This window comes from Copadichromis virginalis, linkage group LG1 (genome assembly GCF_057382275.1).
Source record: "Copadichromis virginalis isolate Kocher_CV1m ecotype Utaka linkage group LG1, C_Virginalis_male_GT1.1, whole genome shotgun sequence".
Lineage (NCBI taxonomy): Eukaryota > Metazoa > Chordata > Actinopteri > Cichliformes > Cichlidae > Copadichromis > Copadichromis virginalis.
This window is the reverse complement of record NC_140618.1, coordinates 23,878,073-23,905,191: the sequence shown is the minus strand read 5'-3', so window position 1 is coordinate 23,905,191 and position 27,119 is coordinate 23,878,073. Positions and strand designations below refer to the sequence as shown.

General features: G+C 40.4%; 2 protein-coding genes across 3 annotated transcripts in view; one reads left to right on the top strand and one right to left on the bottom strand.

Moving 5' to 3' along the window:
• slc22a31 (solute carrier family 22 member 31) overlaps positions 1-13,537 on the top strand; it is a 16,514-nt gene extending 2,977 nt beyond the window's left edge. Inside the window, exons 2-9 of the mRNA XM_085455562.1 lie at positions 4,863-4,966; positions 5,134-5,288; positions 8,144-8,312; positions 9,490-9,635; positions 9,875-9,983; positions 10,918-11,132; positions 11,273-11,384; positions 11,565-13,537. Coding sequence (XP_085311688.1) covers positions 4,863-4,966; positions 5,134-5,288; positions 8,144-8,312; positions 9,490-9,635; positions 9,875-9,983; positions 10,918-11,132; positions 11,273-11,384; positions 11,565-12,000 — 1,446 coding nt within the window. The 3' untranslated portion in view covers positions 12,001-13,537. The remainder of the gene's footprint in view (positions 1-4,862; positions 4,967-5,133; positions 5,289-8,143; positions 8,313-9,489; positions 9,636-9,874; positions 9,984-10,917; positions 11,133-11,272; positions 11,385-11,564) is intronic.
• On the bottom strand, positions 13,515-27,119 carry dpep1 (dipeptidase 1). 2 transcript variants are annotated; one of them, XM_085455572.1, is made up of 10 exons: positions 23,030-24,426; positions 22,768-22,894; positions 21,080-21,212; positions 20,853-21,003; positions 18,861-18,930; positions 17,516-17,692; positions 16,659-16,743; positions 16,459-16,534; positions 15,549-15,684; positions 13,515-13,891 (listed from the first exon to the last, which is right to left on the bottom strand). In XM_085455572.1, exons 1-10 carry the CDS (start codon positions 23,161-23,163, stop codon positions 13,703-13,705), a joined length of 1,278 nt encoding a protein of 425 aa, XP_085311698.1. In that variant the 5' UTR covers positions 23,164-24,426; the 3' UTR covers positions 13,515-13,702. The 2 variants fall into 2 exon arrangements, with proteins under 2 accessions (XP_085311698.1, XP_085311705.1); XM_085455579.1 differs by lacking the exons at positions 22,768-22,894; positions 23,030-24,426 and adding an exon at positions 27,090-27,119.

Sequence of the window (27,119 nt, the reverse complement as noted above, 5' to 3'; positions counted from 1 at the left end):
TTTTGTCCTGGGAACTATAAATACTTTAATAAAAAAATAAGAAAACAACACACTCTAGAGCTTGGTACTCCAAGGAAAAACTCATTTTAATTGCAGATTTCCATATGTTAAGACATCTGGGTTGACATGGGAGATTTCAAACTGCGCAGACGTATGGACACGTCATAGATGTTTTAGCTAACTGTGGTTCATGGACAGTTCACTATTAGCATCCTAATGAACAGATTGTTGTTTACAGCTCAATCATTTGTTAAAAAACACTCATATGCGTGACAGATATGGATCTGGGAAGGAAAAGGGGCCCACAGAGTTCTGTGCTACACCCCTACACAATCACACTACATCTGTTTTGTGCTGTAGTATCTTAAAACAAATATCAAAATGTGGACAGTTGTGGCTGTTAGCAGCTGATGTGGGGGGGTAATACGAGCAGGACACAGTCATTATGGGTAATTGCCCCTGAGCTTGTTCTCAGATTATCATCTGTGTATCGTGCCTTATCATGAGGCCTCTATGACAAACTGTGGCAGTGGGGAAATTAGAAGTTCTCTCCCCCCCCCCCTCCAGTTCCTTCCTGAGACCCTGAACACAACGGCTTCCTCCACTCATGTCGTCATTCGCTAAGACAAAGGACCACTCCAGTAACGGAAAAACTGAGCAGAGTACAACACGGGCGCTGGGTGGAATAACAGTCACTAACCATAGCTGTCCAGCACTCTCCTCTATAAACCAACTTTATCAAGTTTAGAGACGGATGTTCACGTTTGTGGCCACTAATGTTTGAGGAGCTTACCCTGCAGGGTCCAGGCTTCCAAAGGGCCCTTAATTTGTATGCAACTTTTTTGCAATCACACTGATTATTTAGTGCATATTTTGAATTGAGTTTGCGTTTGTTCAAATGACCATGCAGCAAATATGGCACCAGATGATATTCCTATATAAAATAATGCACAGAGAGGAGTTTAGTTTTTACCTTCTGTAGGCAGCTGGAAGTTGGTGAGGAGACCCGACTGATCAAAAGGTTCAAGCAGTTCATGTTTGCTCCAGTAACCTGGATTAAGTAAATCGGATCAGATGTCTAATTCACATCACTGTTCCTTCTTTGTCTTCTCATGTGCCGTCAGTCGTCATTGCTTGAAATAAGTGACGGTAAGTTCAATTGGAAAATAAGTCTGTGTAGGAAATCCTAACGACAAGACCCAGTGGGAATAAAAACATTAGCAAAGAGAGACAATTGTGTCCCGTATACCCTCAAAATGTAATTTTATTTTGACTGAAAAACTCCAGGAGAGGGTTGAAACCTTGATAGAAATTATCTGTGTTGTGGATTCCTCCTTTGGGGGGGGAAAAAAATGCTTGTGCCGCTGCGATTACCTTAGTTTCAGCACATATATTGACATAATGGCTTTACTTTTAATAGAAGAGTCCTCTTTTTAACTTGGCAAGATAAAGCTCATCTAAAATTGCTAAAAAGTAAATCGTAAGATCAAGTAAAGCCTAAGCAAATTTTATGTGTGTGTGTGTGTGTGTGTGTGGATATAGAGATATACACATATATAAAAAAAAAACAAAACACAAACAAACAACATGCTGTAACTTCTGTCAGTGCTGTGCTTTTGGAAACCGAATTTCCCAGAGGAACCCACCCGAGGGATTAATAAAGTTCTATCTTATCTTATTTGGTACACTGTTTTCACTACTACTATTTCACACAGTCATGTGAAAAAGAACAGAAGAGGAAAAACTATGTGTGCCTCATAATTCAGTAGCTTGAGGAACCACCTTTAACTCAAAGTAATACAAAAAAGGCATTACTTCATCAGCCTCTCGTATCACTGTGGGGGAATTTTGGCCCACTCTTCCTTACAGAGTTACTTTGGCTCATTGAGGTTTGTAGGTGTTCAGTTATGCACAGCTCTCTTACAGTTGACGTCTGTACTCTGACTGGATCTTGATTCTTTTTTTTTTTTTTTTTTTTTTTTGTCTTAGTCATTCAGTTGTCCTGTTGCGTGACCCAGTTTCCTTCAAGCTTTAGCTTTTGCACTGATGGCCTCACATTTGACTCTAGAATACTTTGGTGCACAGAGGAATTCATGGTCGACTGCCGTGTGCCCGTCCTGTGCGGTACCTGTGCAGCGCTGATTGTTTTAGACGAAAGAGACTTTCTTCTGGTAACACTTCCAAACAAACCACGCTTGTTCAGTCTTTTTCTAACTGTACTGTCATGAAATTTAACATTAACATGTTAACTGAGGCCTGTAGAGTCTCAGATGTAGCTCTTGGGCTTTTCTGTTTTGTTTTTCAGTCTCTCTGAATATTGAATGGTCAGACCTTCTGGTGAATTTGCTGGGACGTCCATTCCTGGGAAGATTGTTGCATCATATTAACGCACACTTTGACGCTTCAGACCTGCAACTGCTACAACTCTCACTTACTGATGATCAGTTAATCAAGTGCATTTGATTATCAGCACCTGGTTGCTATGTAGACTCTTCATTTCTATGGAAGGGGTACGGGTGCACTTTATCGCGGGTCTGCATAGAATTACTCATATGAGTCTAAGGCCAGGTGCAATTGGACACCACTGACATTGCATGAAATTTGTAAATCCTTACCAAATATTTACAAAAAACTTGATCACACCTAAAGATCTTATTGTTAAAGAGCAAGAAACGTTGAACTGGAACCATGAATCATGGAACCTGATTAAACTGGTTTACAACAAAACCGTATCACTTACTCAGCTGACAGATTAACAAAAATGAACAGCTGTTAATGATCAAATGTCCCATCACCTTCAGTTGAATGACCCTCCTGGCCTCTGTTTTAAATGTGATTCACTCCACATGATGCTGGTCAAGCGATCCGGTCACACCTGAGCGCATCTTTGTACCACTTCTAAACTGCATTATTTTCAAAATAACAACAAACGCACTGATCAGAAGAACCAATATTTGTTGGCTTGTTGATTTAAGTGAAAAAATACTCAAGATGATCAGATTTCTTAACTACTTGTTAAGTGTGGGTGGGGGTCTGAAGTCTGTCCCAGGAGATGGGACAGAAGGCATCGTATCTGTATTAGCTTTAAGTATTAGCAATTTGATGCCACTTACCAGTCTCTCAGCCGTATTTACAATTTTGATCCCCCCAGGAACCTCCTAGGCAAACCCTAAAATGTGCTCGGCACATTGGAAAGTGACCTCACGTAGTCAGTCGTTTTCATTTAGCTCCTTTCTGAGCTCTTCTCACTTTCTTCACTGTTTCCTTTGATGCTTTGACTTTACACTGTGCGGCTGGATCAATCTGTAAAATACAGAAAACATGACTGGTGTCTGTAGGAAAGTAGAGGAGATGAGGCTGGAGGGAAAGTAGATGAGAATCTTTCTTACAGGCAGGGACTGGTACTAACCAGGCGTAAAGCTGCTGGCACTTTATTCTAATGTAATAACACTGTCAGCAGGCATCTTAACTCGATTACAAACAACATGATCTACATTCCTGATTCCCCCACAGACGGCTCTCTGTGCGTTTGACTCAACTGCTATTCTCGGCATGTTACATAGTCAGGTTATGATGTATGCAGCATGTTGGGAGCAGCTCTAATTTGTGCCTTTTAAGTCTTTGATAGAATGTTTTATACATAAAGTATAATTGCATTGGTATGACTGAAACCTTTCGTGCTGAGGTTCTGCAGTGTAGGCGTTTAGCTTGATTTCTTACCTTTTTAGTTGGTCACTTGTTTTTCATCCAATTGCAATTTAAAATGAAGAAATTGACTTTTTATTTTTTAAAATCTCACCATTTTGGAGCTGGATGTGGAGTACCTCTGGAAAACTGGCTTGCAAATGCTCATCAGAACTGGAGCATAAACATGTTGGAAGGACTGCTGCTAGAATTAACTACACATTAAATATCATTACCAAACTTTTCAAAAGGCACCAACACTACAAACAGTAGATGGACCCGGTTAGCCAGAAAATGGCTCGCTGTCAGGACCCATGAGCACCTTTATAATCATGCATAGTACCACGTTGGGCCCCTTTAGCCTTGATCTCTCCTCGACAAGGTGGTGGAAACACTCCTTGAGATTTTAGTCCAAGGTGAAGTGATGGCTGCACATCCATGATGTGAATCTGCTGTTCCACCACATCCCAAAAACCTCCATCAGATTGAGATCTGGTGACTGTGGAGGCCTTTTGAGCACGGTGAACTCGCTGTCATGTACAAGAAACCAGTTTGAGACGATTTGACTTTTGTGGCATGGTGCATTATCGGATGGACGTAAACGACAGTACTCACTTAGGCTGTGCCGTTTAAACCATGATCACTTGATTATAAGAGCTCAAATGTGCCCCACACCATTTCATCACCATCACCAGTCTGAACTCGTAGGGGCTGGACGGATCCTTGCTTTCATGCTTTAAAAAAACCCTACCATCATATTGCAACAGAAATCAAGACTCATCACAGCCTCAGAACATTTTTATTTTTTTACTATTTTCTGTAAACCATAGACATGATTGTGGGAACAATCCCAGTAGATCAGTCGTTTCTAAAACACTCAGACCAGCCTGTCTGGCAGGAATGACCATCGGACGCTCAGAGTTGCTTAAATTACCTTTCTCATTCTGATGCTCAGTCTGAACTTGACTATGCAATGGATTGCTGCCATGTGATTGGCTGATTTAGATATTTGTGCTAACAAGCAGTTAAACTTGTGTACCTAAAAGTCTTCGTGTATACCTACAGTGTTGTTCAAGAACTCTGACATTAGAGCACTGAAATATTGAATTATTGTCTCACATTTCCTTTTAAACTCATGACATTCATCAGTGTTTGTGCTGCTTTTTCCTCCCCTGCAGTGGAACCTGGTCTGCAGTGACTACTGGAAAATCCCCGTGCAGCATATCTGTTTCATGACTGGATGGATTCTGGGATACATATTTCTAGGCACCCTGTGTGACTGGTGAGTAATAACCTCAGTTGATATGTAACTCTAAATAAGATATGAAGAACATAAACACCAGAATAAATGTGTTTAAAACGGTTGCATTAGATCATCATTTCTGTGTGTGTGTTGACTGTTTAGGCTGTGAAGTTTCACTCGTGCATGTTTTACGTCTGTGTCTTCAGGTTGGGTCGTCGGCGAGGTTTCCTCCTGTCCGTCGGTCTGTCCAGTCTGTCGGGTGTAGCTCTGTGTTTGTCCAGGAGTGTGGTGGTGTTTCTGCTGCTGCGTCTGTCTCAAGGCGCCTCACTCGCTGGGCTGTTTGTGTCCTCCTACATCGCCCGTAAGTAATCTGTATCCACATTTTAAAGCTGATGTCTGGCAGTCGAGCTTTCTCACTGAAGTAGAAAAAGGTTTTATGGACTGGTCACATGTTCACATTTTACTTACACACATAAGAGGCCAGAGGGTAAATAACAAGTGGCACATGATCGTTACTGTGCATCTGTCATGGCGTGCCGTGTCATTGAGGGGAAAATCCCTCAGCCTGACATGCTCTCCGGGGTTATGGTTTCAACTTTAAAGCGTGCTCATCAGCTTGCTGTCTCTCTTTTATTTTGTTTTCCTTCTTAAATCATTGAACAAGAGATTGCAATGATACCTGATACTATATCTTTCTATTGAGAAAAATCTGATGTCGTGTAAAAGTTAAATAATGTTAATGTATTTGCCCAGCTAATTATCTGTACACCGTGCTGTGCTGAACTAATCTTATCAGTGGAAAAGATAGAAGCCCTTGTTGTCCCCACAGAAGCAGGTCAATCTTGCCCATCTTATCTTTATTTGTGGAGAGTCCTGAAATGAGACTTGATACCTTCATAGTAAAGTCTGAAATTCATGCATTAAAGGATATACTGCAGCATTGCATTAAACTAAATCTCCTCACCTTCAGTCTAAAGCAGTATCTTTGATAGATCACCGTTTGCAGTGCTTCATGTTTGATTCTCCAGACAAATTAGTTAAGATGCGTTCATGCTTCAAACTCTATGCTAAACTTGACAGCATTTTATTGTGAAAGTTGTTTGGAGCATTTGCATCACTGCTCATTTCTATTATCCGTATTCATTAAACTGTGTAGTTTGCAAAGAGAGGCTGTAGATAAATATAACCACCAAGTGTCTCTAATCAGTTCAGCTTCCATCATGAAGCCTCTGATAACATGAGGAATAATTAAATAACTTTCATGAAATCACATCATCCGTCAGACAAACTTCCACATTTGTCTGGTCATATAATTTTATTAGGAGACTAAAATATACAAGTCGTGCAGAGACATTACGTATTGTGGTCATAATTCCCTTTCTTTTTTCCTCTTTTGGCTGCTCCATTCAGGTCGCCGACAGCAGATCTGCTGCTGCATGTCCTCCTTCACTACATTCATGAATCTCCTCTTGAGGTCTTCCTCTTTTCCTCCTGCCTACATATCTAGTTGATTCTTTTGTTGTTAAATGTTACTGTGTTCACCAGCTAGTTGTGGACTTTCTCCTGCTCACAGGCTGTGGCAGGAGACTGTCATTAATCAGAATGAGCGAAGTTGATTTGTTGACAGTGTAAGGGATAATGCACAGAGACATGTCGATATGTAATAAATACCTGAGCAGTGACCGTGGTCCACTTGGTCCAGTCACTACAGTTCTTTAACATGACTGAGTTCACTGAACTCGGATGGCCTCAGAGTACCTTTGGGATGTGGTGGATCTGCAGTATCTGTGATGCCATCATGTCAGCCTGGACCGAAGTCTCTGAGAAATATTTCCAGCATCTTGTTGAATCTGTCATGAAGCCTTAAAACAGTCCTGAAGGCAAAAGTGGGCGCAACCCTAGTACCAGTCACAGGCTTACCCAGTGACTGGTAGGTGTACAAATATGCTACCATTCAAGACTATTGGGGGGGAGCAGGAATTTTTTCTGTTATTAGAATTATAGCTTCAGTTGTTTGTAGCAGGCACACTGGAGATGGATATTATATTGGTAACTAAAGAAACCAGGCTGTGACTGACAGCAGGCAGGTGACTGGAGCTGAGCTAAGAGGTGTGAAGGTCGGTCATACTTCAGCTGTCCTCTCTCTGTGGGGCAAACGGCACAAGTGAGCCACCCCACTATGAAAAGTCCTCAGCTTTCAGTCTTCAGCAGGAGATTCAGCAAAACCTCTCTGCTTGGTAGTGATTCGCAGTGAGCGAAGGTGGAGATTGTAGATGCATATGAGAAATGGGAGGAATGTGGGAGGCGTACTCCCACATTCCTGCAAGGTCAGGTCGAAATTCACTCCAGGGTTTGTTTGTTTGTTTGTTTTTCTTTTCTTGGACTGTCCAATTATGTTGCTGTGTGGGGTTAGGCTGAGAGGGGAAAATGTTTTGTTTTTGTTTGGGGGTTTTTTTTTTTTTGTGGGGGGTGCTATAGGCAGGAGGATATAATAGCAGGACAGGACTGAAGGCAGGGCAACCAGGAAGTGAGCTCCTCACTACCCTAACGACCACGTCCACACTGAAAACCGTTCCACTTCATCCTTCTTTCTTTAAAAAAAAAAAAAAAAAAAATTATAAACTTAATATGTTGAAATTTTATTTTGACAATTTGAGAGCAGATTCTATGTTTTAATGCTGGTTTTCATGTTTTTGCACGAGGGTGGACTTCAGGTCTCCCCTATTGGGAGGTCAGGTCTTTGATGGCAGGAGTCACTTGAGATAAGCCACTTCCTTTTCTGCCTATGAGGGTTTAAAAGCAGTCTTAATGGTGGTACAGAAGTTAAACCGATTGAACCCTGGATGAGTGGGTGACTCTATCAAAGATTTAGAAAGTGATAAGTGTAAATAAAAACTAAATAAAGGACAGATGTTGAGGAATTAACTTTAAATTAGAAAAACAAGACTGATTCTTATTGAAATCACCTAAAATGGGACTTTTAAATTTCCTGGCTGTTCCATTTGGCATTTCCTTTTCTCTTAAACCAAACAGGAGGTGAAGGTAGGCGGGGCTTTCACCCTTACATGCTACATGACCTGTGCTGACATGAAGTTTGAGGATGTGCTACAGTGTGCTTTAGGCACGAGGTGGCTGCCATAGCAACGGGATGAATAGGTTTGCTTTCCTTCAGCTGTGCTCTGATGCTTTCTTTTTTTCTTCTTCTTATCCCCTTAGGGTTGGAGCTTTGCGACCCTCCCCATCGTCTGATGGTTGCTATGGTCAGTGGTTTCTTCGGCGTGCTGGCAGAACTGCTGTTGCCAGGCATTGCGGTTCTGTCCCGTGATTGGCCCGTCCTCCAGGCGGTGGCCACTTTGCCTTTAGTTCTTCTGCTGTCCTATTGGTGGTGAGTCAGCTGGTAGTGTTTTTGGAGGCGCACAGGTAAACACGCTGTTTGTTTTTCCCCAGCGGTTCTCTATGTGCCGTCCTCACGCCATAACATAATGCGATCTTCGTTCCTGTCTCAGGCCTCTTCAAGCAAGCCACACCCGAGTTCACAAGAATCTCCATGTTTGTTTAATTGTTATCTGGGATATTTTAGTAGATAACACCCAGTCCTCACTCAAACGGTCTTTACATGAGACCCTATAACAACAAGTGTTATCATTCACTCAGATGCTCTGAAAAATTGCCAGGTAACAGCTTAAAGGCCTCAGGAGAGGCTGTGTCATTTTTATTTTGCATGGGGAATCTACAAAACTAACATGGTATGCTCTGGGCTAAAAATTGTTCATGCATTTGTGTCATCGTGGCTAGATGGCTGAAATGCCATATTTACCAGCTTAGATTTGGGGGGGGGGGGGGAACTGTCAGTACTCCAAGCAATACAAAATGCTGCAGGCAAATTAAAGTATTTTAGACACGGCATCAAAATTGTTTAGATCTTGTTTCTGCTCTTTAATTATTTTAAAAAAATTTCCTCCCAGAAGAGGGAGACTATTTCACTTCCACCATGTTGTTGTCACAGCAACAGCTTCCAACTACAAATACAATAATTGAATCATCTCAAGTCTTATTGAATTTCTGAGCACATGATGTAGACCGCACACGTCCTTGAAATCTGTCTAATTACACTCCAACCTCAGGTGGAGGGGGGAACTGTATATAAACGTGTCTGTAATTCCCAGCTGTAAACAGTGTACTGTATTTTAAAGATGGATGGAGCTTTCAGGCTGGAAAGTGAAGCCAATGCAAAAAACTTTAAACATGCATTTTTCTCTAATGCCGAGCAGGGGGCAACTCCTACCTTGTACACTGCTTAGAAGTCAATGGGGAAGAAAAATGACCCCAATGTCTATATTTTGTCTATAAAGCAGAGTATGCCTACCGTATGATTTCTCATTTTTACCCACTCATAAGATCAAGTTTAAAAAAACACTTTAATACAGATTTTCACTTACTTGGCCATAACATGGTGACTAAAGCACTTATGATGTTGCTGTTTGAGATGTCAAAGCCTTTTGACTTGCTATTGATATTTGTGATGGATAATAACAGTTTGTTTTTGTTTGTTTTTTCTTCAGCTGTGCATCGGTATTTCCAGAGTCTCCTCGCTGGCTGCTGGCCACAGTTCAGATTCCTCAAGCGAAGAGGAGCCTTCAGGATTTCTCTAAAAGAAATTGTGTTTTTCTACAAGACGACCTCTACCCTGGCGAAACCCTGCTGTCAGGTACACACACACACACCTCTAGGATTTCTCTGTAGGCGTGTACAGTTTTCTCCTGGTTGTTGGAGCACAGGCGCTAAACCTTAAACGTGATGCATTAAGAGAAGAAAAATCTGGACCTCACCAATTTCTAAACCCTGGTATTTCCTTGGTAGAAGCAACACGTATTTCCAAATCAAACTCAGTGGGGTTTAACTTTGTTGGGACATCAGTTTAAATGATTTCCCTGTTTGTGGTTACAGAGATTGATTCAGTGTACGGCGAGGACAGTCAGCCACGATACCACTCTGCTCTGGAGCTGCGTCGGACTCACGTCATCTGGAAGAACTGCCTCATACTCGGCTTCACCTTGTGAGTTTCCTCTCTTCATGAAATCAGCGGTCCCGAGTCAGGGGCGCTACAATGAAGTCCATAAATATTTGGACAGTTTTGGTTCTGTGCATCACCAGAATTCATTTTAAATGAAACAACTCAGATGGAGTTGAAGTGCAGACGTTCAGCTTTAATTCAGTGGGTTGAACAAAAACGAACAAGAACTGCAGGCGAGTGTTTGATAACTGATACTGAGTTTTTCTTAACACTGAGGAGAAGTGAGAAAAAACCTTTTTGTGGTGTTTTTGTTCAGTAGTGGGTTTTTTCCTTGGATCGCTCCCATGGTGCCATGTTTTGCCCAGTCTTTCTTATTGTTGAATCATGAACTCTGAACTTCAAATGAGGACTCGAGTTCCTGTTTAAGTGATGTCGAGATCCAACTGGCAGTAATCAGACCTGAGTGTGGCTGGTGAAATTGAACTAAGCTTTCTAAACCAAAACAAAGTATGAGTTAGTTCATGATTTAGCAAGGAGGGCATCTACTCTCCACACAGGAAAGGCATGTTTTGTTAGCTTTTTCCTCCTTGTTGGGTTGTCTTCGTCTAATATAAAAAAAAATTTGACCTGAAAATTTGAAATCCTGGAAATATGTCAAAGTAAAAAATGAGGAAGGGGGGAAATACTTTGTCATCAGCTGTACACATCAGTGGTTTGTTACTTTGTTACAGAAGAGGTCAAATTAAAGGGGAAACAATTCATTTGTTTTTGTTTGTGTTGCTATGGCATCAACCATGAGGGCAGGAAATGTACAACATGCTTTCAATATCTGCTGCGCTTAAACCACAAAACTGATTACCAAGTGCCACGACAGGTCCAGAGCTAGATAGACTGAGATATTCCCTAACGGGTAATTTTTAGGATTTGAGGTACCCGCTTTCAACCTGATTATTTTATTTTTTCCTTTGCCATCCAGATTCATTGGAACAGGCATCCAGTACTGCTTCACCAAAAACCTGCACACTTTCTCCAATAAGTTCTACTTCAGCTACTTCCTCCGGGTGGTAACTGGAGCGCTCGCCTGCATCTTCCTGTGTTTGTCCATCAATCACTTTGGCCGACGTGGCATGCTTCTCCTCTCTGCCATCATCACTGGACTGTCTTCACTCCTGCTGCTGGCCCTTACACCATGTATGTAACATCCACACAGGCCCATAAGATCTACTGTAAATTCCCTTCAGAGTTTCCTTGAAAAAGTTTTGGATCACATCCCAGAAAGTTTTTCACTCTCTGGTTTTAATGACTCTTTTATTGACGTTTGTGTTTGACAGACCCGCAGGGTGGCCTGGTGCTGGTGCTCTCCGTTGTGGGTTTGTTGTTCTCTCAGGCTCTCGCCATGCTCAGTGCATTCTTCACCTGTGAGGTGATGCCAACTGTAGTTCGGTAAATGTCTCTTTGTTCTTGATTAAACTGAAAATGGGACGTATTGATCCCATTTGCTGCAAAGTCAAAAGGAAGTTTTAAAGTACAAAGAAAAAAAAATGGGTTGAAACAAAGTACCGTGCGATCTTTTCACCTTGGTGATTTATTCTCCTTTTCCTGTGCTTCCTCTCTCTCGTCCAGAGGTGGCTGCCTTGGCCTGGTGCTGGCATTGGGTTGTGTTGGCAGGGCCGCCTCCTCCCTGATGGAGCTCCAGAACAATGGTGGCTATTTCCTCCATCATGTTGTCTTCGCTTCCTTCGCTGTCCTCTCCGTCCTCTGCATAATGCTCCTACCTGAAAGCAAACGGAAACCGCTCCCAGATTCCATGAAGGACGGCGAGAACCAGAGGCGACCACCCCTCTTCCTGTCGCAGCCCACCAGAGACAGCCTCCCTCTACTGCATGCGCGTGCCCCTTTGTCGGAGTACAACCCGGATAACTACTCCCTCCTGGTGTCTGCCACCAGGAAGATGTTGACTAAAGATTCTTTGCCTTACAGGATCGGTGTTCCTGCTCATCCCCCTCTGCTGTCAAACAATGAAACACAGGAACCAGAAACTCTGAGAGATGTGTCTTAAATTTAACCCTTCTCCTCCTCTTTACACTCTAGCTTGAGGGGAGGAGCCGAAATGTTACCTCTGACAGGCTATGATAAGCCTTCAGTGCAAGGGTCAGTGACTAGCTCTTCATAACTCATCTGGAGAGCTGGATGCACTTTAGAGCAATGGCTCCAACTTTGTCAGTTTTCATCAATATTTCCATCTGGTCTCTTTACATTTTGTTACTATGCAGTGGCGTCTTCACGCATGGATCCGGTCCACCGCTGTGGGACGATGGCCTCCTCCTATTGCTGTGTTTTGTCAGCCTTTTCTGAGATGTAGGAATATGTTGGTACATTCCCAGTGCAGCTGGGGTCACACTGCTCATGTCTGTGGAAGGCATTCAAAGCAAACTGGCACACTCCAGTGTTACCAGAGGAGCTCTGTCATGTAAAGCTCTTTGATTGCGTTTCTCAGTAACACAGTTCTTCATTAAGTCTGTCTGCCTGACTCACCAGCAGATAGCAGCGCTGAGTGAGCTACAGATCACCAGAACACCCAAGACTATACTCGTGAAGCACAGCAGGGGGCGCTGATGATGTACTAAAAATGATCAATTAGTTTTTTTTTTTTTTTTTTTTTAAGGCTTTTTGTTTCCTGTGCAACTAACAAGCTTCATTTGTCCTTTTTCTGATGTTAGGATGTGATCAGTGTGGATAAACACAACCATTTCTTTACCATTACGTTTTTCTGTCTTCATGCTCCTTCTATAAACCACATCTATTACCAACTATTGCATTAAAAACTGTCTTGTTGTTTTCTACTTAAAAACTGGAAGTGGCTAAATTTCAAGATGCACTAACCACAGCAGCTGCTGAGCGAAAAGTGCGTCTGTGTCTGGAATGCTTCAGCTAAAACGCAACAACGTTGTGGAACCAGTAGACATATATATTTACATTCTTTTTAAAAAAATGGTTTGTTTAATGTTCTTTTATGTTTACTAGTGCGGATGTTTTACGTGTTTAAAGCCTTTAGTTCGAACTGTGAGATGAGATCATGTCTTCAGCCGTCAGTGTCGTTGTGTGATAGTTTACTGTTTGTGAATACATAACTTTACCTTCAGTGAGCAAACAAAGGTGCTTGTGTTGGAACTACAGTTGGTGATGTAAGCTTTTAAAACCTAATGTTTTATTGTTTCTTTGTAAAGTAAAATGTGCAAAAGCTGAGTGTTAACTTTTTAAGGAAAATAATCTAAATCTTTTTTTACTTCTCTGTAAAGCAAACTCAAATCGACAAAACTTGTTTTAAAAATGTTCAGTGATGGTGTTTCTCTCTCTGAACACTAGATGGCCCTGTTCACTTTACAAAACAAAGAAATGTACTGCTTGGAGTGAAAATGTTCAGGTGTGTTACTCAGATTATAGTTGTGTGACTTCATTATTCAACTAGGGAAAAAAAAACCCTGTTTACAGTCCTGCCCATAAAAAGGCACCTTTACTACTGTTTTTGTTTTAAATGAGATAAAATGGATGAATTGAAACTCTGACTCAGGTTTAAATAAACTTTAATAACATAATTTGTTTGTCCATCTTTTATACCATTTTAGTTAATATAATTGAGTCTTAAAGCTTTAAAAACTGCATGAGGGGAGAAAGTTGTGCAGTAGTTTCTCTCAGCGGTATAGCATTACAGTTCAGGATGTAACTCAGGACTTACATACTGTAGGTTCTACAGTCACCCATTAAACAGTTGATGTAATCCAAGCCTGGAGAACCAGTGTAATCAGAAGCGCCAGTGTACTGAGCGACTGGGCTGATCCGTTGGAGCCGGTAGTGCTGGGGTATCCGAAGCTTGTTCTGCACGGGTTCTGCACATCTTCGTTTGGAATGGGAACATCATCCGGGATCTCGTTGCTCATGCTGTCGCGGACCTGACACACAAAGATGACATCGTCAGGCAGGAGACAAAAACACTAATGGGGTGTATTCACTGTGAGCCCATCTGCTATTCAAAGACATTGTTTAAAACCTGATGTAGCCACGGAGTAGCTGTCAACACCAACATTACTTATACACACACATTTTAAAAAAGCTCAGTGGTCTTTAGATGATCATTGATAGCTTAGAGATTGTATTCACGCATTTGTCCCAGTGATCCACGTGAGGGTTCATCTGTTTATCTATAGTGCTGTTAAATTTAAGTCTACTTGATCAAAGAAAAACGATAATAATGCAGAGAAACTGGTAGAAGGTGTGGTTTCTGGGGATGAGGAGCAATGACTCACAATAGTTAAATGTTATAAACCCCCCCCCCCCCCCCATCATTATGCAGATGCTTATCTGGTGCTGTAAAGTCAGCTGAGATGCAGATATAATTCGACAAGTCATTACCTAACCGTAAACATCTAAGTTTTCGGTTAGGTAATGACTTTGTGAATTGCTACTTGTCGCAAAGGACATTTGTCACAAGACAACCTGCAGAAACCAGCTAGTGCAAAACATTTTGTGATGGATGTGATTGGAGGAATTATTATTAAACACCTTGCATTCAGAGCCATTTTAGAGGAAACCAACATGATGACTCGGATCCCCACAGCAGGTCTTTGAGTGGCCTCACACATGCAAAGAACTCACTCACTCCTGATCAACTTCCCTTGAATGTGCACAGTAATGCACCGTTTTAAGTTGTTACAGATAAACATCCAGTCTAGCTTTTGTTGCAGGCATTAACTTGGAGGAGTGTTGCTCTTGAGTTGATGATATATCCCACGATATTGATGGTCAGAGTTTGATATCATGGATTTTGGTTTTTAAGACATTTGCAGCTGGTATAAAATTGATTTAGTTGAAATGATTTTTTCTCTTCAGCCTTGACGATGTCATGCAGCTGGTCTCTGTGGTGCTCAAAAATAGTGGAAAAATCTGTGACTTAAAAGGACCCAAATTTCAGCCCAACCTTGTGCACTTTTGGTCCTGTAACAAAGAAAATGTCCATGATTTCACAGTTGGTGGAGAATAAAAACCTGACTTTGAGGGGTTAGGTGGGAAACACTCATTTGGTGGTTTTTAATGGAATAACAGATCTACTAGAGTCACTTCATCAACCAGCTCAGAATTACAATCCGGAAACAACTGCTATATCAGATTTTATTGCTTTAAGGTGTGCTGAGTATCTAATTCTTTCTTATCGTTGCAGATCCTCAGATAAGGAGGCTGATATCTCTGTCACGCTGGTTTAAATGGATGGAGTGAGGAAACGTCTTAACAGGTACTTTTGGTTGCTCTCTCTAATTTCCCAAGGGGAAACAGATCTGCATGTTTGATTTGGCCAGGTGCCCTTCCTCCTCACATTTATCCAGGCTTGGGATCAGCACTGGGAGTACGCTAGCTTTGTCCTCTACTTTCAAACTGAAGATCTTTTGCATCTAAGGTAAATATGTTTACCACTGAACAAGCCAATCAATCAAACGTGTGCAACCAACTTGACCAAGCTTCTTCACACAGCTCTCCAAATGATACATGAACCCATGAAGTGCATCGAGGTTTAGGTTACTTGTGTGTGTTTGTGTGCATGCATTTATTCCTTACCTTCTCAACCTCACTCATGACACGGAGCAGGTTATTTCCAAGAGCAGCTTTGACTTCCTCATCAGTCCATCCTCTCCTGAGCAGTTCAGCCACCAAATTGGGGACCTTGGACACATCCTCCAAACCCTCAGGTACTCTAAAAGGACAAATTTACAACCAGCGAGTTACATGTGATGTAAAATTGAGTGGATTTTTTTTTATACAGCACTTCCAAAAAGCAGTACTATATTTAAAACAAACAAACACAATTTTTTTTTTATCAAGAAAAATTACAAGAAAATCCAGCTCATTGGAAGCAAAATGTAAAGAAAAGTGTTGGTGGGTTTTTTTTCTTCATCAAGACAATTTTGAATATGACACGAGTCTAACTACCCAACGGGCAAAGTTACAGTACTGTGGGAAAAATCCTGAACCACTCCTCATTTCATCATATTTTCCTTCCAACAACTCACACTTTCTTGCAATATTTTAAAGTGGTCTTGACCAGTAGTTCTCCAGGCTTTGTGAATGTTTTTCAAAGTGTTTCTTTGGACACTGGCTGCTTTTCCATGCATCTTCAGTCCAGTCCTTGTACCTAACCATTTTCAGATGAATATTCTTTGCTTTTTTTTAAAAGCCATGTATAACACAGACCTTTCAATCATTCAAGAATAAAAGGCACGTAAAAGGATGAACCAGTATAGACACTTAAAAACAAGACTTTGTTAGTAGCACAAAAACACATCATTTGTTCCAATTTCTTTAGACGAATCTCTGAAAAATACCCAAGATAATAGTTTGACAGGAGAAGAAAGTGTTTTTGCACCAACAAGGTGATTCCCAAAGAGCTATTAGCAAAAAAAAACTTTGGTGCATCTCTCCACGGTGTGCCAATGTCTTCACATTTCAGCGAGTTTATGTGGGAACACACCTGGGAACGCCATCATAATCTCCACCAAAGCCGATGATGTCTGCCCCGGCCACTTTCTTTATATGGTCGAAATGATCTATAATGAAAGCAACAAACTTGAGAATGAAGTGAATGGACAGAAGATAGCTTTGAGAATGAAAAGATAAATGTTAATGTTTGACTGGTTTACAGCAGATGTCATGGTCACAGCAGTAATTTACCTGCGACATCAGACAATTTAGCCGTATTGCTGCAGGTCACATAGTCATTGTAGAAGTTGACCATCACAATTCCTTTAGTTTCATTCTGGAGAGACAGACTAGTGTTAAATGGCTCTGATCTACTGCAGAGAATGACAGAAAGTCAAGAAAAGCATCAACCGGGCCACAAAATGCACGTCCCAATGATTCGCATGAGTGCACTGACCTCTGCTACGTTTCCTGGTTATAACTTTACGTGTATCATTTTACAGTGCTGTACAATAACTTTCTTGCTTTTATCTTATTTTATTGACTTTAGGAGGGAAGTTGTCATTACGCATCATTTAACTTGATCCATTTACAGCCATTTGCAGCTCATCTGTTGCATAAAGAGTTTTTATGGATGCGTTATCTAAGACCCCAAGCAGCAGTTCAATATCAGCTGGCTGCGTGTTTTACTGTGATCAGGTGATCTGTTGATGCATTTTGCTCCCCCACATCCAGATCACTTACAACATCTGTGGTGCACTTGGGCCCAGTTTTGTGTTATTTCTAAGAGCTGGAAAGAGCTAAATATTATTCCTATTCCACTCCATTAATTTGATGTGAAAGTTTCAGGCAAAAGGTTGTGGATGCTAACTTGTTAAAGTACAATATATTGTTATAATTTAAACCCTCTATTTGCATTGTGACTCCTTGCTTTTACTCCCACTTTTCAGATGGTTTCAACTATTTGAGGAGCAAACACCAAAGATGATGCAATAAGAGAGAGAATCAAACAATAACCATGTGAACTATTCATATACTGCTGATCTTCACGAGGTCCTCAGCCTTTAGGTTGACCTGCTGTTTCTTTCGGTTGTGTCTCGTGAACTCACCACTCGTCTCAGGACGTCATCTGGGACGTTCCTCTTATGTGGACAGACGGCGTATGCGGAGGAGTGGCTGAAGATGACCGGAGCTTTAGACAGGGTCAGCACCTGGTTCATCACCTCCTCAGAAACATGAGCCAGGTCGATCAGCATCCCCAGGCGGTTCATTTCCGCAATTACTTGCTGTAATGTGAATGCACTTTGGTTACCACTGTGGTTGTTATTGTTTTTATATTTTCTGATTGCTCCTTATTTATATATTAGTTTCAGTTAGTTTCAGTGAGGGTTGGGAGGATGTGCCCAGTGTTTCAGCTTTGATCTTTTTAAGTATTATTTTATGTAGCACACATGCTAAGAGGTAAGATTTAAGAAAATCTGTAAAGCTTTTCTCAGGCTTTTTTTTTTTAAAAATTCAACAACACATTAATTTGTTTATGTAATCATGCATCAGCAATTTTTTTTTATTAGTCTGCCGTTATCTAACTCCATCACAAACAGCTCCAACACTCCCTCCACCTCACCTCACTAAGCTCATGTGCGTGTTATCAACAGCAGAGTTTTTTTACACCAATTCCACCAATATAACCTCTGGCAATAAATGTTATTTTCTTTGAAGTGCCTCAGAAGAAACTTTGGGCTAATGTCGTTAAGCTATAAAACATAATAACGGAATACTTTTTTATTGATGCTCTGTCAGTGTTTTCTGATGCTTCTTTTCCGAGTTAATGAGGTCATGGTTTTTACAAATGGCTGTCAGCAGTCTGAGTTGTAGCTCTCTCCTGATCACTTGCATATAAAACAACAATTTTAACTTCAAATCTCTCCTTCAGGCCTGCTGTCACTTATTTTCAGTCCAGTTCTTGTGTAAAAGGCCTCTTAAATAGTTAACATAAAGAGATTCTTAAACATTTGAAAAGTAGTGATTTACCATATACACAAGAAGGTCAGCTTTAACCTCCTAAGACCTGAACTCTTTCACGACATGCATTTTTAATTTCTCTTTGATATTTGGGCATATTGGGGCCTGATGAATGAAAAAACAAAGAATTACCAGATTTTTTTTAACCTTATTTTTGTTTTTAAGAAAAATAAGAGCCACATATGAGGATATTTGTTTAAAAGTTTGATAGAACAGTAGCAGTATAATGTCCTCGTAAGTGGATATCAGGCCCATGTAGAGCAAAATTGAGTATTTTAGTCTAAATAACCCAAAATGTGATGTCTACATATGGACACAGGGTCCTAGGAGGTTAAATGAAAAAAGAGGAATAGGAATAAAGCTACACAAAAGATGTTAATGTGTAACATAGTACTCCCAGAAATAATGATTTCCCACGTTTGCATCACTCACTTTGCCAAAAGAAGAGAGGCCGTTATGCTCCGATGGCTCTGATCCAGTGTCCACGAGCCAGTTATCTACCCTGTGAATGAAAAAGCAAGTGTTAGTAAACATGCAAAACTTAAGACAACGAACAATCTGGAACTCATTTAAAGTAAACTGAAGTGTTCATTAACATTTAATGAAACATTGAGAAAGATGGTAAATGGCCTGTATTTGTATAGCTTTACTAGTCCCTAAGGACCCCAAAGCGCTTTACACATCCAGTCATCCACCCATTCACACACACATTCACACACTGGTGATGGCAAGCTACATTGTGGCCACAGCCACCCTGTGGCGCACTGACAGAGGCGAAGATGTACAGAGATATTTTAAGGTCTTTCTCCATGATTTCAGACGTAGCAGATTATATAAAGTTCACCGTTTTCCCAATTCTAAAAACAAAAACAAAAATAAAAGAATTGGTAAAAGAATTTAGTAATATAGTTTAACATCTTCCTGGAGGCCGATGTTCACATGGTGAGGTGCAGACCTCCCTTTCTTTCATGCATGTCTGCACAAAACCTTTACAAAAACAAACAAACAAACAAACTTTATTTGTCACATACACAATCATACAGAGTACAACATGTAGTGAAATCCTTGTGTCCGAGCTGCAGACATAACCGCGCCATTCCAGAGCTTGATTTGTTTAGCATGGGGATCCTGGATCCTGAGCTGCACTGAGTAGGAGATGCTCTGCAAACTCTCGGTACCTCAGCAGAGCTGGCAATATCATCAAGGACCACTCTCACCCCAGCAACCAACTGTTTGAACTATTACCGTCAGGCTGACGGTTATAGGTCACATAAAACCAGGACAAACAGATTCAGGGATAGCTTCTTTCCCAGAGCTATCACCATAGTAAATAAGCACAAAAACAATTGAACCTATTCCATACCGTCACTGTCATTATATTATGCTGTTATTCATACTGTCATTATATTAATGCTGCTATCCTGTATATATTGTACATACTATTGTTTGAGTACTTACGATTGTTTTTTTGTACTTTTTATATTTTACATTTATATTTATTATTGAAACTTGCACCAAGGGAGTGGCACTCCAATTTCGTTGTACTCTGTACAATGACAATAAAGGCTATTCTAAATTCTCTGTACACATGTATCGTGACACAAAAGGCATTCTATTCTCTTTCTGTTTCCTAAATTTAACCAGCTGCTGGTTGCACCTGGTTGGGTCACTGTTGAGGTAAAGCATATCAGTACAGATTCACCTGCCAGTGAATGTGATACTGCTGCCTGAGTGGGCCTGCAGGAATCCCCCGTGCTCTCCACAGCTCCAATGCAACATCTGAACCTTACTGTCGGCTCAGTTAATGAATGGAAACAGTGCAAACACGATCCAGAGGAAGTTATTCTTCACATAAGACGTCTCTTGATTCTTTTTCACATGAATTTATTATTGAAACTGTCACACAGTGACACAGCCCCTAACTCTGCATTTTCTGTTTAATGTTGTGTAGTTGTAATTTGGATAAACATTCATCTGAATGGGGAAGTGAAGGCATGTGACTGAGCATATTTAACTCAGCTGAAAATACAGAACTAGAACTAATAGCTACTATATTTTCTGCCTGGAAAACACATGTCATATAAATATAGAGGCTCAGTTTTCCAGACTAGTTCTCAAAAACACTTTTCAGTGAAGATGTTGATTGAATTTGTCATTGCGATTGATTTTTGTCTGTGACCAGGCTCGATCCATGCCTTGCAAATCACTACGGCTATTTTCAATTTTCTTAGCAAAATATAACGAAACAATGTGTTTATCAAGACTTTTGCGCAGCATTATAGTCAATCAATAGAAACATGAAAATAACCTACTCATTGTTTGTATTCTTCTGAAAATTCAAACACATTTCTTTATATAAGTAACAGCAAATTAATTGATCTTTGAGGTCTGACCGATGCCTTAAAATGTGGTGGTGGCTCTTACCAAGGTGTGTTGCAGGAGTGGGTGAGTGTGAGGTAGCGCACCCCCAGCTGGTACATGGTGCGCAGGGTCCCCAGACTGCTGTCGAGTGAGTGACCACCCTCAACCCCAATCAGACTGGCGGTCTTATTCATATTAAAGGCCTTCAAGATGTCTGTGCAGACATGACAGTTGATGTGTGATACAACCAGGAGAAGGACAGCTATGAACTGTCGGAGTCAGTGTCTCACCTTGGCTACTGGAGGCAAACATGAAGATTTCAGGGTATTTCTGACACATCCTGTGAATCACGTCTATCTGCTCCAGCGTTTGTCTGACAGCATCTTTGTACTGAGTGTCACAGGGGACGTATGCTGCCCAGAACTGAGGACCAGAGCAAAGATTATACTATGTATAATTAACTTTCAAAGTTAAACAAAGATGAATAAAATACAATCATACTCTCAAACACATATGCACAATGCTGTAAAAAAGGTATTTGCCCCCCTCATGATTCTCTGATTCAGCAGGGTGTGGCTAATTCATATTTTAATTTGTGGGTGTGGGTGGAGGCGGCTGCGTGTTTCTTTTTCATGGCATTGATTGTGAGTGGTTGCTGGAAGCTAATGACTGTCACTGGGAAAGTGATTGATTGCTAAAGCCCAAGTCACGCAAGCCTACAGATCAGTAACCACCTGTTGCTAGGGAAAAGTGTGCACATCCTAACCAGTAGGTTAAAATTTCCTGGTGATTGGTTTGGTCACTATGATATTGCTGCGGTCCTCTGTAGTTTGCATGGAAGTGACAGACTTGTGTACGTTCTGAGTCAGCAACATCCCGAGACCACAACCACCCAGTCAGTGAATGCATGTCTTCCTAGCAATGACTGTTTGTATCACGCCCCATGTAGCCAACACCTCTTGCGCAATGCACATGACATCATTCAAGAAACTTTAATAGAAATTAACTATGACAAAAAATAAATAAAACAAAAAACAAATCCCCCCCAAAAAAATTCTTTTTTATTGTTTTGGGGGATTTTAATTTTTTGAGTGTTTCAAATGCTCGGCTTCTGTTGGCTTTTCTGAATCCCTGTCTTGATTTCATTTTCGTTCTAGTGATAGTTGCCTGAAAGGAGTATTATTGAATCTTTCATTTAGATTCTTATTTTCTGGGCTTTCTTGGAATGAGTGCCAGCTCTTTCACTCTGTATCAATATAAGTGCCCTTTGTTTTCCCCGTTTCCTTCCCCTCCACATGGTGTAACACCTTCCTTCTGTTTTTTGTTTCCCTCCTTAATCACTTAAGTAATAACTAGTTTTTAGCTTCATATTTCGTGTCTATTTGTTTCAGTTATGGTAGTTTCAACATCTTCTGTTCCTTTTGCGAAAAACGGTTCCCATTAGTGATTTATTTTTATTATATTATTTTATTGTTTTGTTTTATTTCTCCATGTGAGTATCTTAATTATGTTCAGCTGTTTTTGTTACCCTTCTCTGTCCAAACCCAAATAAAGCCATCAATGTGAACATGTACAGCCCCAGTTTTCCTCCTGGTGTCCTGTGTGTGTTTTGTGTGTAGACTTTTTAGAGATTAGAAATTAACTATCAATATTTGCCTTTTAGTTTTGGACTCCGTCTCCTGTGCACTCCTTGTACAACTCTGTACAACTGCAATTAAAAACAAAATGTATTGACAGATATAGATTTTTTGAGATGCTTTTAATCTCTTGAAGAAATGGCTGACTTCTCTGCTAATAATATATTTAAAATGAGAGTGTAACATGACTTTTTAAAATGATCAGTCTGATTCAGTTATGTTATTTTGTGAGATGTCTCCAGTGAGGAAGGTTTGTAGATAAGTTGTGGGAGCCCATGAATAAGGAGCACATTGACACTGAAATTATGTTTTTTCTTTAATAATTCTTCCATCGTGTGTACCTGAGCACCCAGTCGTCCATCCTTGATCTTAGGGATGTTGGTGTGAGTGTTTGCCAGTGTGTTAAGATCCACTTTGTTCAGCTGATTGTTGAATTGTGACCGAAGCTGCCAAGGCAAGTCATTATGACTGGAACAAAGCACAGGAGAAAGATCACATCAGGAAAGAAGTGAACTTGTTTTATTGGGTCAGCATTAGACTTCAATCGCAGATATTTACACACTAATCACAAATAAATAAATAAACAAATAAAATTTCACTTACCCATCAATGAGTGGCGTCTCTGACATTAACTGCAAGGCTCTGGCCATGTAATCGTTGGGATCCACAGCCAAGGTGATGGCGCAGGAAGTGATCCAGAGCACCAAGCATGAAGCCAAATTTACCCTGTGCAGCATTTCCTAAAGTTTAAACGCACTAAATAGATTCCTGTCTTACTCTTTGTTTGTCTGGTTTTATCCTGATAACTAAATCAAAAATTGCAGTGGCTGAGCCTCTCTTTGACCTTAATCTTAGTCCTTGAGCAGATTTCTTACTTAAATGTCCTTCAGTCCTTTGTCTGTTGGGATCTTTACAGATTTTCGCTCCAGATTCTTTCTGTTTTCAGTTGTTTATATGGTGCCAAATCACTACAAAGGCTGCCTCGAAGTACCTTTTATTGCAGGACTACTCTTTGCTCCTCCTATGTGCTGAGTAAGTTTACAGCGCCAGCTATAATAAATGCAGCTCAGTAGCTTATTAATCTCTGGCTCTCTTCCGCAGTGTGTCTTTGTCCTGTCTTCCTCCCCTGACCCTCAACAAATGGCCACCCCTTCCTGAGCCTATAACTGGTGAAGGATTCGTTTGGGTAAAAAAGGAGTTTCTTCCCACTTTTGTTGTTTGGTCATAAGGGGGTCACACGACTGTTGAAGCTTGACAGCAGAAAAAAAACTGGTTTCAATTGGTGTTTTACTTTTCCCTTTGAGTGTCTTAATTGTGTGGATGCCTTAATAGGCATCCACACTATTGAGTTCCTGTTTCTCTTTAATCTTTATACTTTATTCTAGTTGCTTCCGTACACTTTTTGGCACTCAACTACTCCCACAGTTTTTGTGCTATTTTCACCGTTCAAATCTTAAAAAATTCTGCTCTTTCTGCTCTTTCCGGCTATGACTTTTGGTGCTCATAACTTCTATACTTTTTGAGATATTGATTTTTCTTTTCAATATTTTTTGCCCTTTTTTGCATATTATCAGTGGCCTCACTGATTTTCCTTGCCGGGTTGAGCTGTGTTTTAGCTCAGTGAGATGAGCATCCGTTCTCGGACTGGGAGGCCCGGGTTCAAATCCCGCTTATGGCAACATTTCTTTCAGTTAACACTTAAACTTTTTTAACTCTTTTCAACACAAATTTAAGCTTTTTCACCCCTTTTCAGCACATTTTTCAGTTTTTTCACCAGTTTTCAGCACAAATACCAGCTTTTTCAGCTGCTTTCAGCAAAAACCTCTTTTCAGCAGAATTCTGCTCATTCAACTCTTTTCAGCAGAAATTCTGCTGATTAAACTCTTTTCAGCAGAAATTCTTCTGATTCACCTCTTATCAGCACAATTCTCAGCTTCTTCTGCTCATTTCAGCACAATTGTCAGTCTCTCCACCTATTCTTTGTCAGAAAGACGTTGGCGAAGTGAGATGAGAACCTGCCTTGAGTACCAGAAGGGCCAGGTTTGAATCCTGCTCAGAGCAACATTTTTTGCTTTTTTTTTTTTTTTTTCAACTTTTTCAGCTTTTTTCAGCAGATATCTTCAGCCCTTAAGGCATCCACACAGCATTTTCGCAGGAAATGCAAATTTTTCTAGTCTTCAGCTGTTTTTGTTATTCGTCTCTGTCCAAACCCAAATAACACCTCTGTGTAACATATACGGCCCCAGTCTAACTCCTTGTGTCCTTTGTGTATGTGTGTTTAGACTTTTCAGAAATTAACTATAAAGATTGTCTTTTGGTACTGAACGCTGGGTCGGTGTCAGCTATAATGAATGCTGTTCAATGAGTCTATAATAAGCCCCTTGAACTGGAGAGGACCCGGCTTTATTTAACAAAATTCAATTAGTTAAACTAAAAGCTTATTTTAAAGACAAAAATGACTAAATTTAGACAAAACTGAGGTTACTACATTTGGCTTAAATTTTCTTTGAAACATTGTATCTAACCAAATGCTTACTCTAGATACCATTATCTCCTTTAACACTGTGAGAAATCTGGGATTCCAGTAGTGTGCACATTACACAAATATGTAGGACTGCTTTCTTGCATTTGAGCAATACAGATAGATTCTTGATGATCCAAAATGGTGCAGCAAGTATACTGACAGGGGCTAGAAAGAGAGAGCATATCATATAATTGGTGGGGTTTTCTCTGTATTATTGTCTGGTCTTTATCTTAAAGCGCATTGAGGCAACTACTATTGTGATTCCCCGCTATAAAAGTAAATCTGAATTGAAAATTCTCCATCGTTATTGTGCACATTTTGAGCAACAAAACCTTTTGACAGCAGTCTTTTTTGCATCAGCATGCGGAATAAATAAAAGGATAAAAGGTTACAAGAACTACTAAATTGGCTTGATTGAATTTGAAAGTTCAGTTATAAATAAATAAATAAATAATAAAACAAACAAATTAAGACAAATTAAGAGCTTCCTTGTGAGCTTCTCTTCATTGGCTGACCGCTGAATCCAGAACGGAATTTAAAATCCATCTCTCCACATTATTATACCTTGAAGACATAATAGTACTTTACTCTCAGACTGCCTGCTTGTGTGCAGAGTTTCTAAAAGCAGATTGGGAGGGAGAGCCTTCAGCTATTCGGTCCCTCTAGTATGGTATGAAACGCCAGGACTGCCATAATGAATTAATTAAATACACCATTAAATAATTAATTAAAATGGGAAATAATTAAAAAATGTTTTTGACACATTTAATTAATTAATTATTGCCACATTTAAATAATTATTTAATGGTGTATTTAATCAATTCATTTTGGCACAGTTGACACCTTCAGGTCTCACCATGAAATAATTTTATCTGTCAAACTCACCCATCAAACTCAGGGGGCGGGGTTACCGCTGATCGAGTCAAAACCATTGCTTTGGCCTGATGGCCATTGTTTTTAGCACACAACAACCGGCATGTGGAAACTAACAGAACTGAACTTTGAAAAACCCTGTTTGTGTGTCACCAAATACCGTTTTAATATTTTTTAGAATGTAGTGGTTTAATCTTCATGTGTCTGGTCGGTTTGTCAAGATACAGCCTCTTTGCAAAAGTGCTTCGATGATTTCGGAGATGTCTGCCCAGTCTCACGGCGAAGCGATAGACCCGCTCGCCTCGCCTCGCAAGCAATCGAGCTGTAATTACCACCGACAAAGCGCAGGCCCGGGACACAGCTGTAATAACCCCCGCTGACACTGACTTCTTTTACTGACGTTATATTTATCGGCTTTTTATTTCCTGATGTTCTTATGTGTCCTACGTGTTTCAGTCGCCAAATAAATTCGATTAACAGCTGATCTTTGGGTTTTTGTTCAGTAATCAGCGTGACCTGCGTATAAACGCAGAAAAGAGATAACGTTGGTGTTTCCGTCATGTAGTAACTGCTGGCTTTAACTGTACAAAGGTTGTTCGACACTATGAAACACATACAGACTTCATGATGTTCGGCTAATATTTTAATTGTGAATATTAATCATGAGGGTAAACGGACCTGTACACCACGGAGCGAGGTCAGCATGTCCACGATATCTTCAGCTCTCTGAGTCAACACAGTTTCCCGGCTGAGTAATTTAACTGTCATCTACGTATAATTCACGGGTCATATCAAAAATGATTTTACAGAAAATCATCCTTATTACTGCCAACTATTCCAGAGACGTGAAAATCTACAGCATAAAGAACAAAAAAAATATAGCAGTCTAACGCAACACTGTAACAGAGATGAACGCATCCGTTTGTCGCAGATCAAAGTGGAATGAAAGTGATTGGTTGAACAGGTGTTCGTGATCTGTGTCATCTGCGTTTTCATCAGCGTAAGAGACTCAGCAGCAGATTAGAATAACAGTTATACATTTAATAAATCACCAAATGAATCCAAGAAACGAGCAAATCTGTTCTGACAGTTTGAGTTTGTGTTCCCTCAGCTGCAGACTCGCTGCTGTTTAAATGTTTGAGAGGAAGATTAGATAGAAAACAACGTCAAACATAGACTCAGCCTGTGTTCACATTTGATATGAGCTCAGGGTGTATAGTGGCTGTGTCCTGTTTTAAGATCATACATGTAAAATTGTTGTCTGACCTGCATCGATCCAGTCGCTCAGAGTCCGTG

What these genes read in the sequence shown, in the direction of transcription:
- dpep1 (XM_085455572.1), bottom strand. Translation starts at nt 23,163, where the DNA reads ATGCTGCACAGGGTAAATTTGGCTTCATGCTTGGTGCTCTGGATCACT. An exon ending in CACTCCTGCAACACACCTTG is followed by an intron (nt 18,931 to 20,852) that starts GTAAGAGCCACC and finishes TTTCATTCACAG; the next exon opens with GGTAGATAACTGGCTCGTGG. An exon ending in TAAATTGTCTGATGTCGCAG is followed by an intron (nt 16,535 to 16,658) that starts GTAAATTACTGC and finishes CTTTCATTATAG; the next exon opens with ATCATTTCGACCATATAAAG.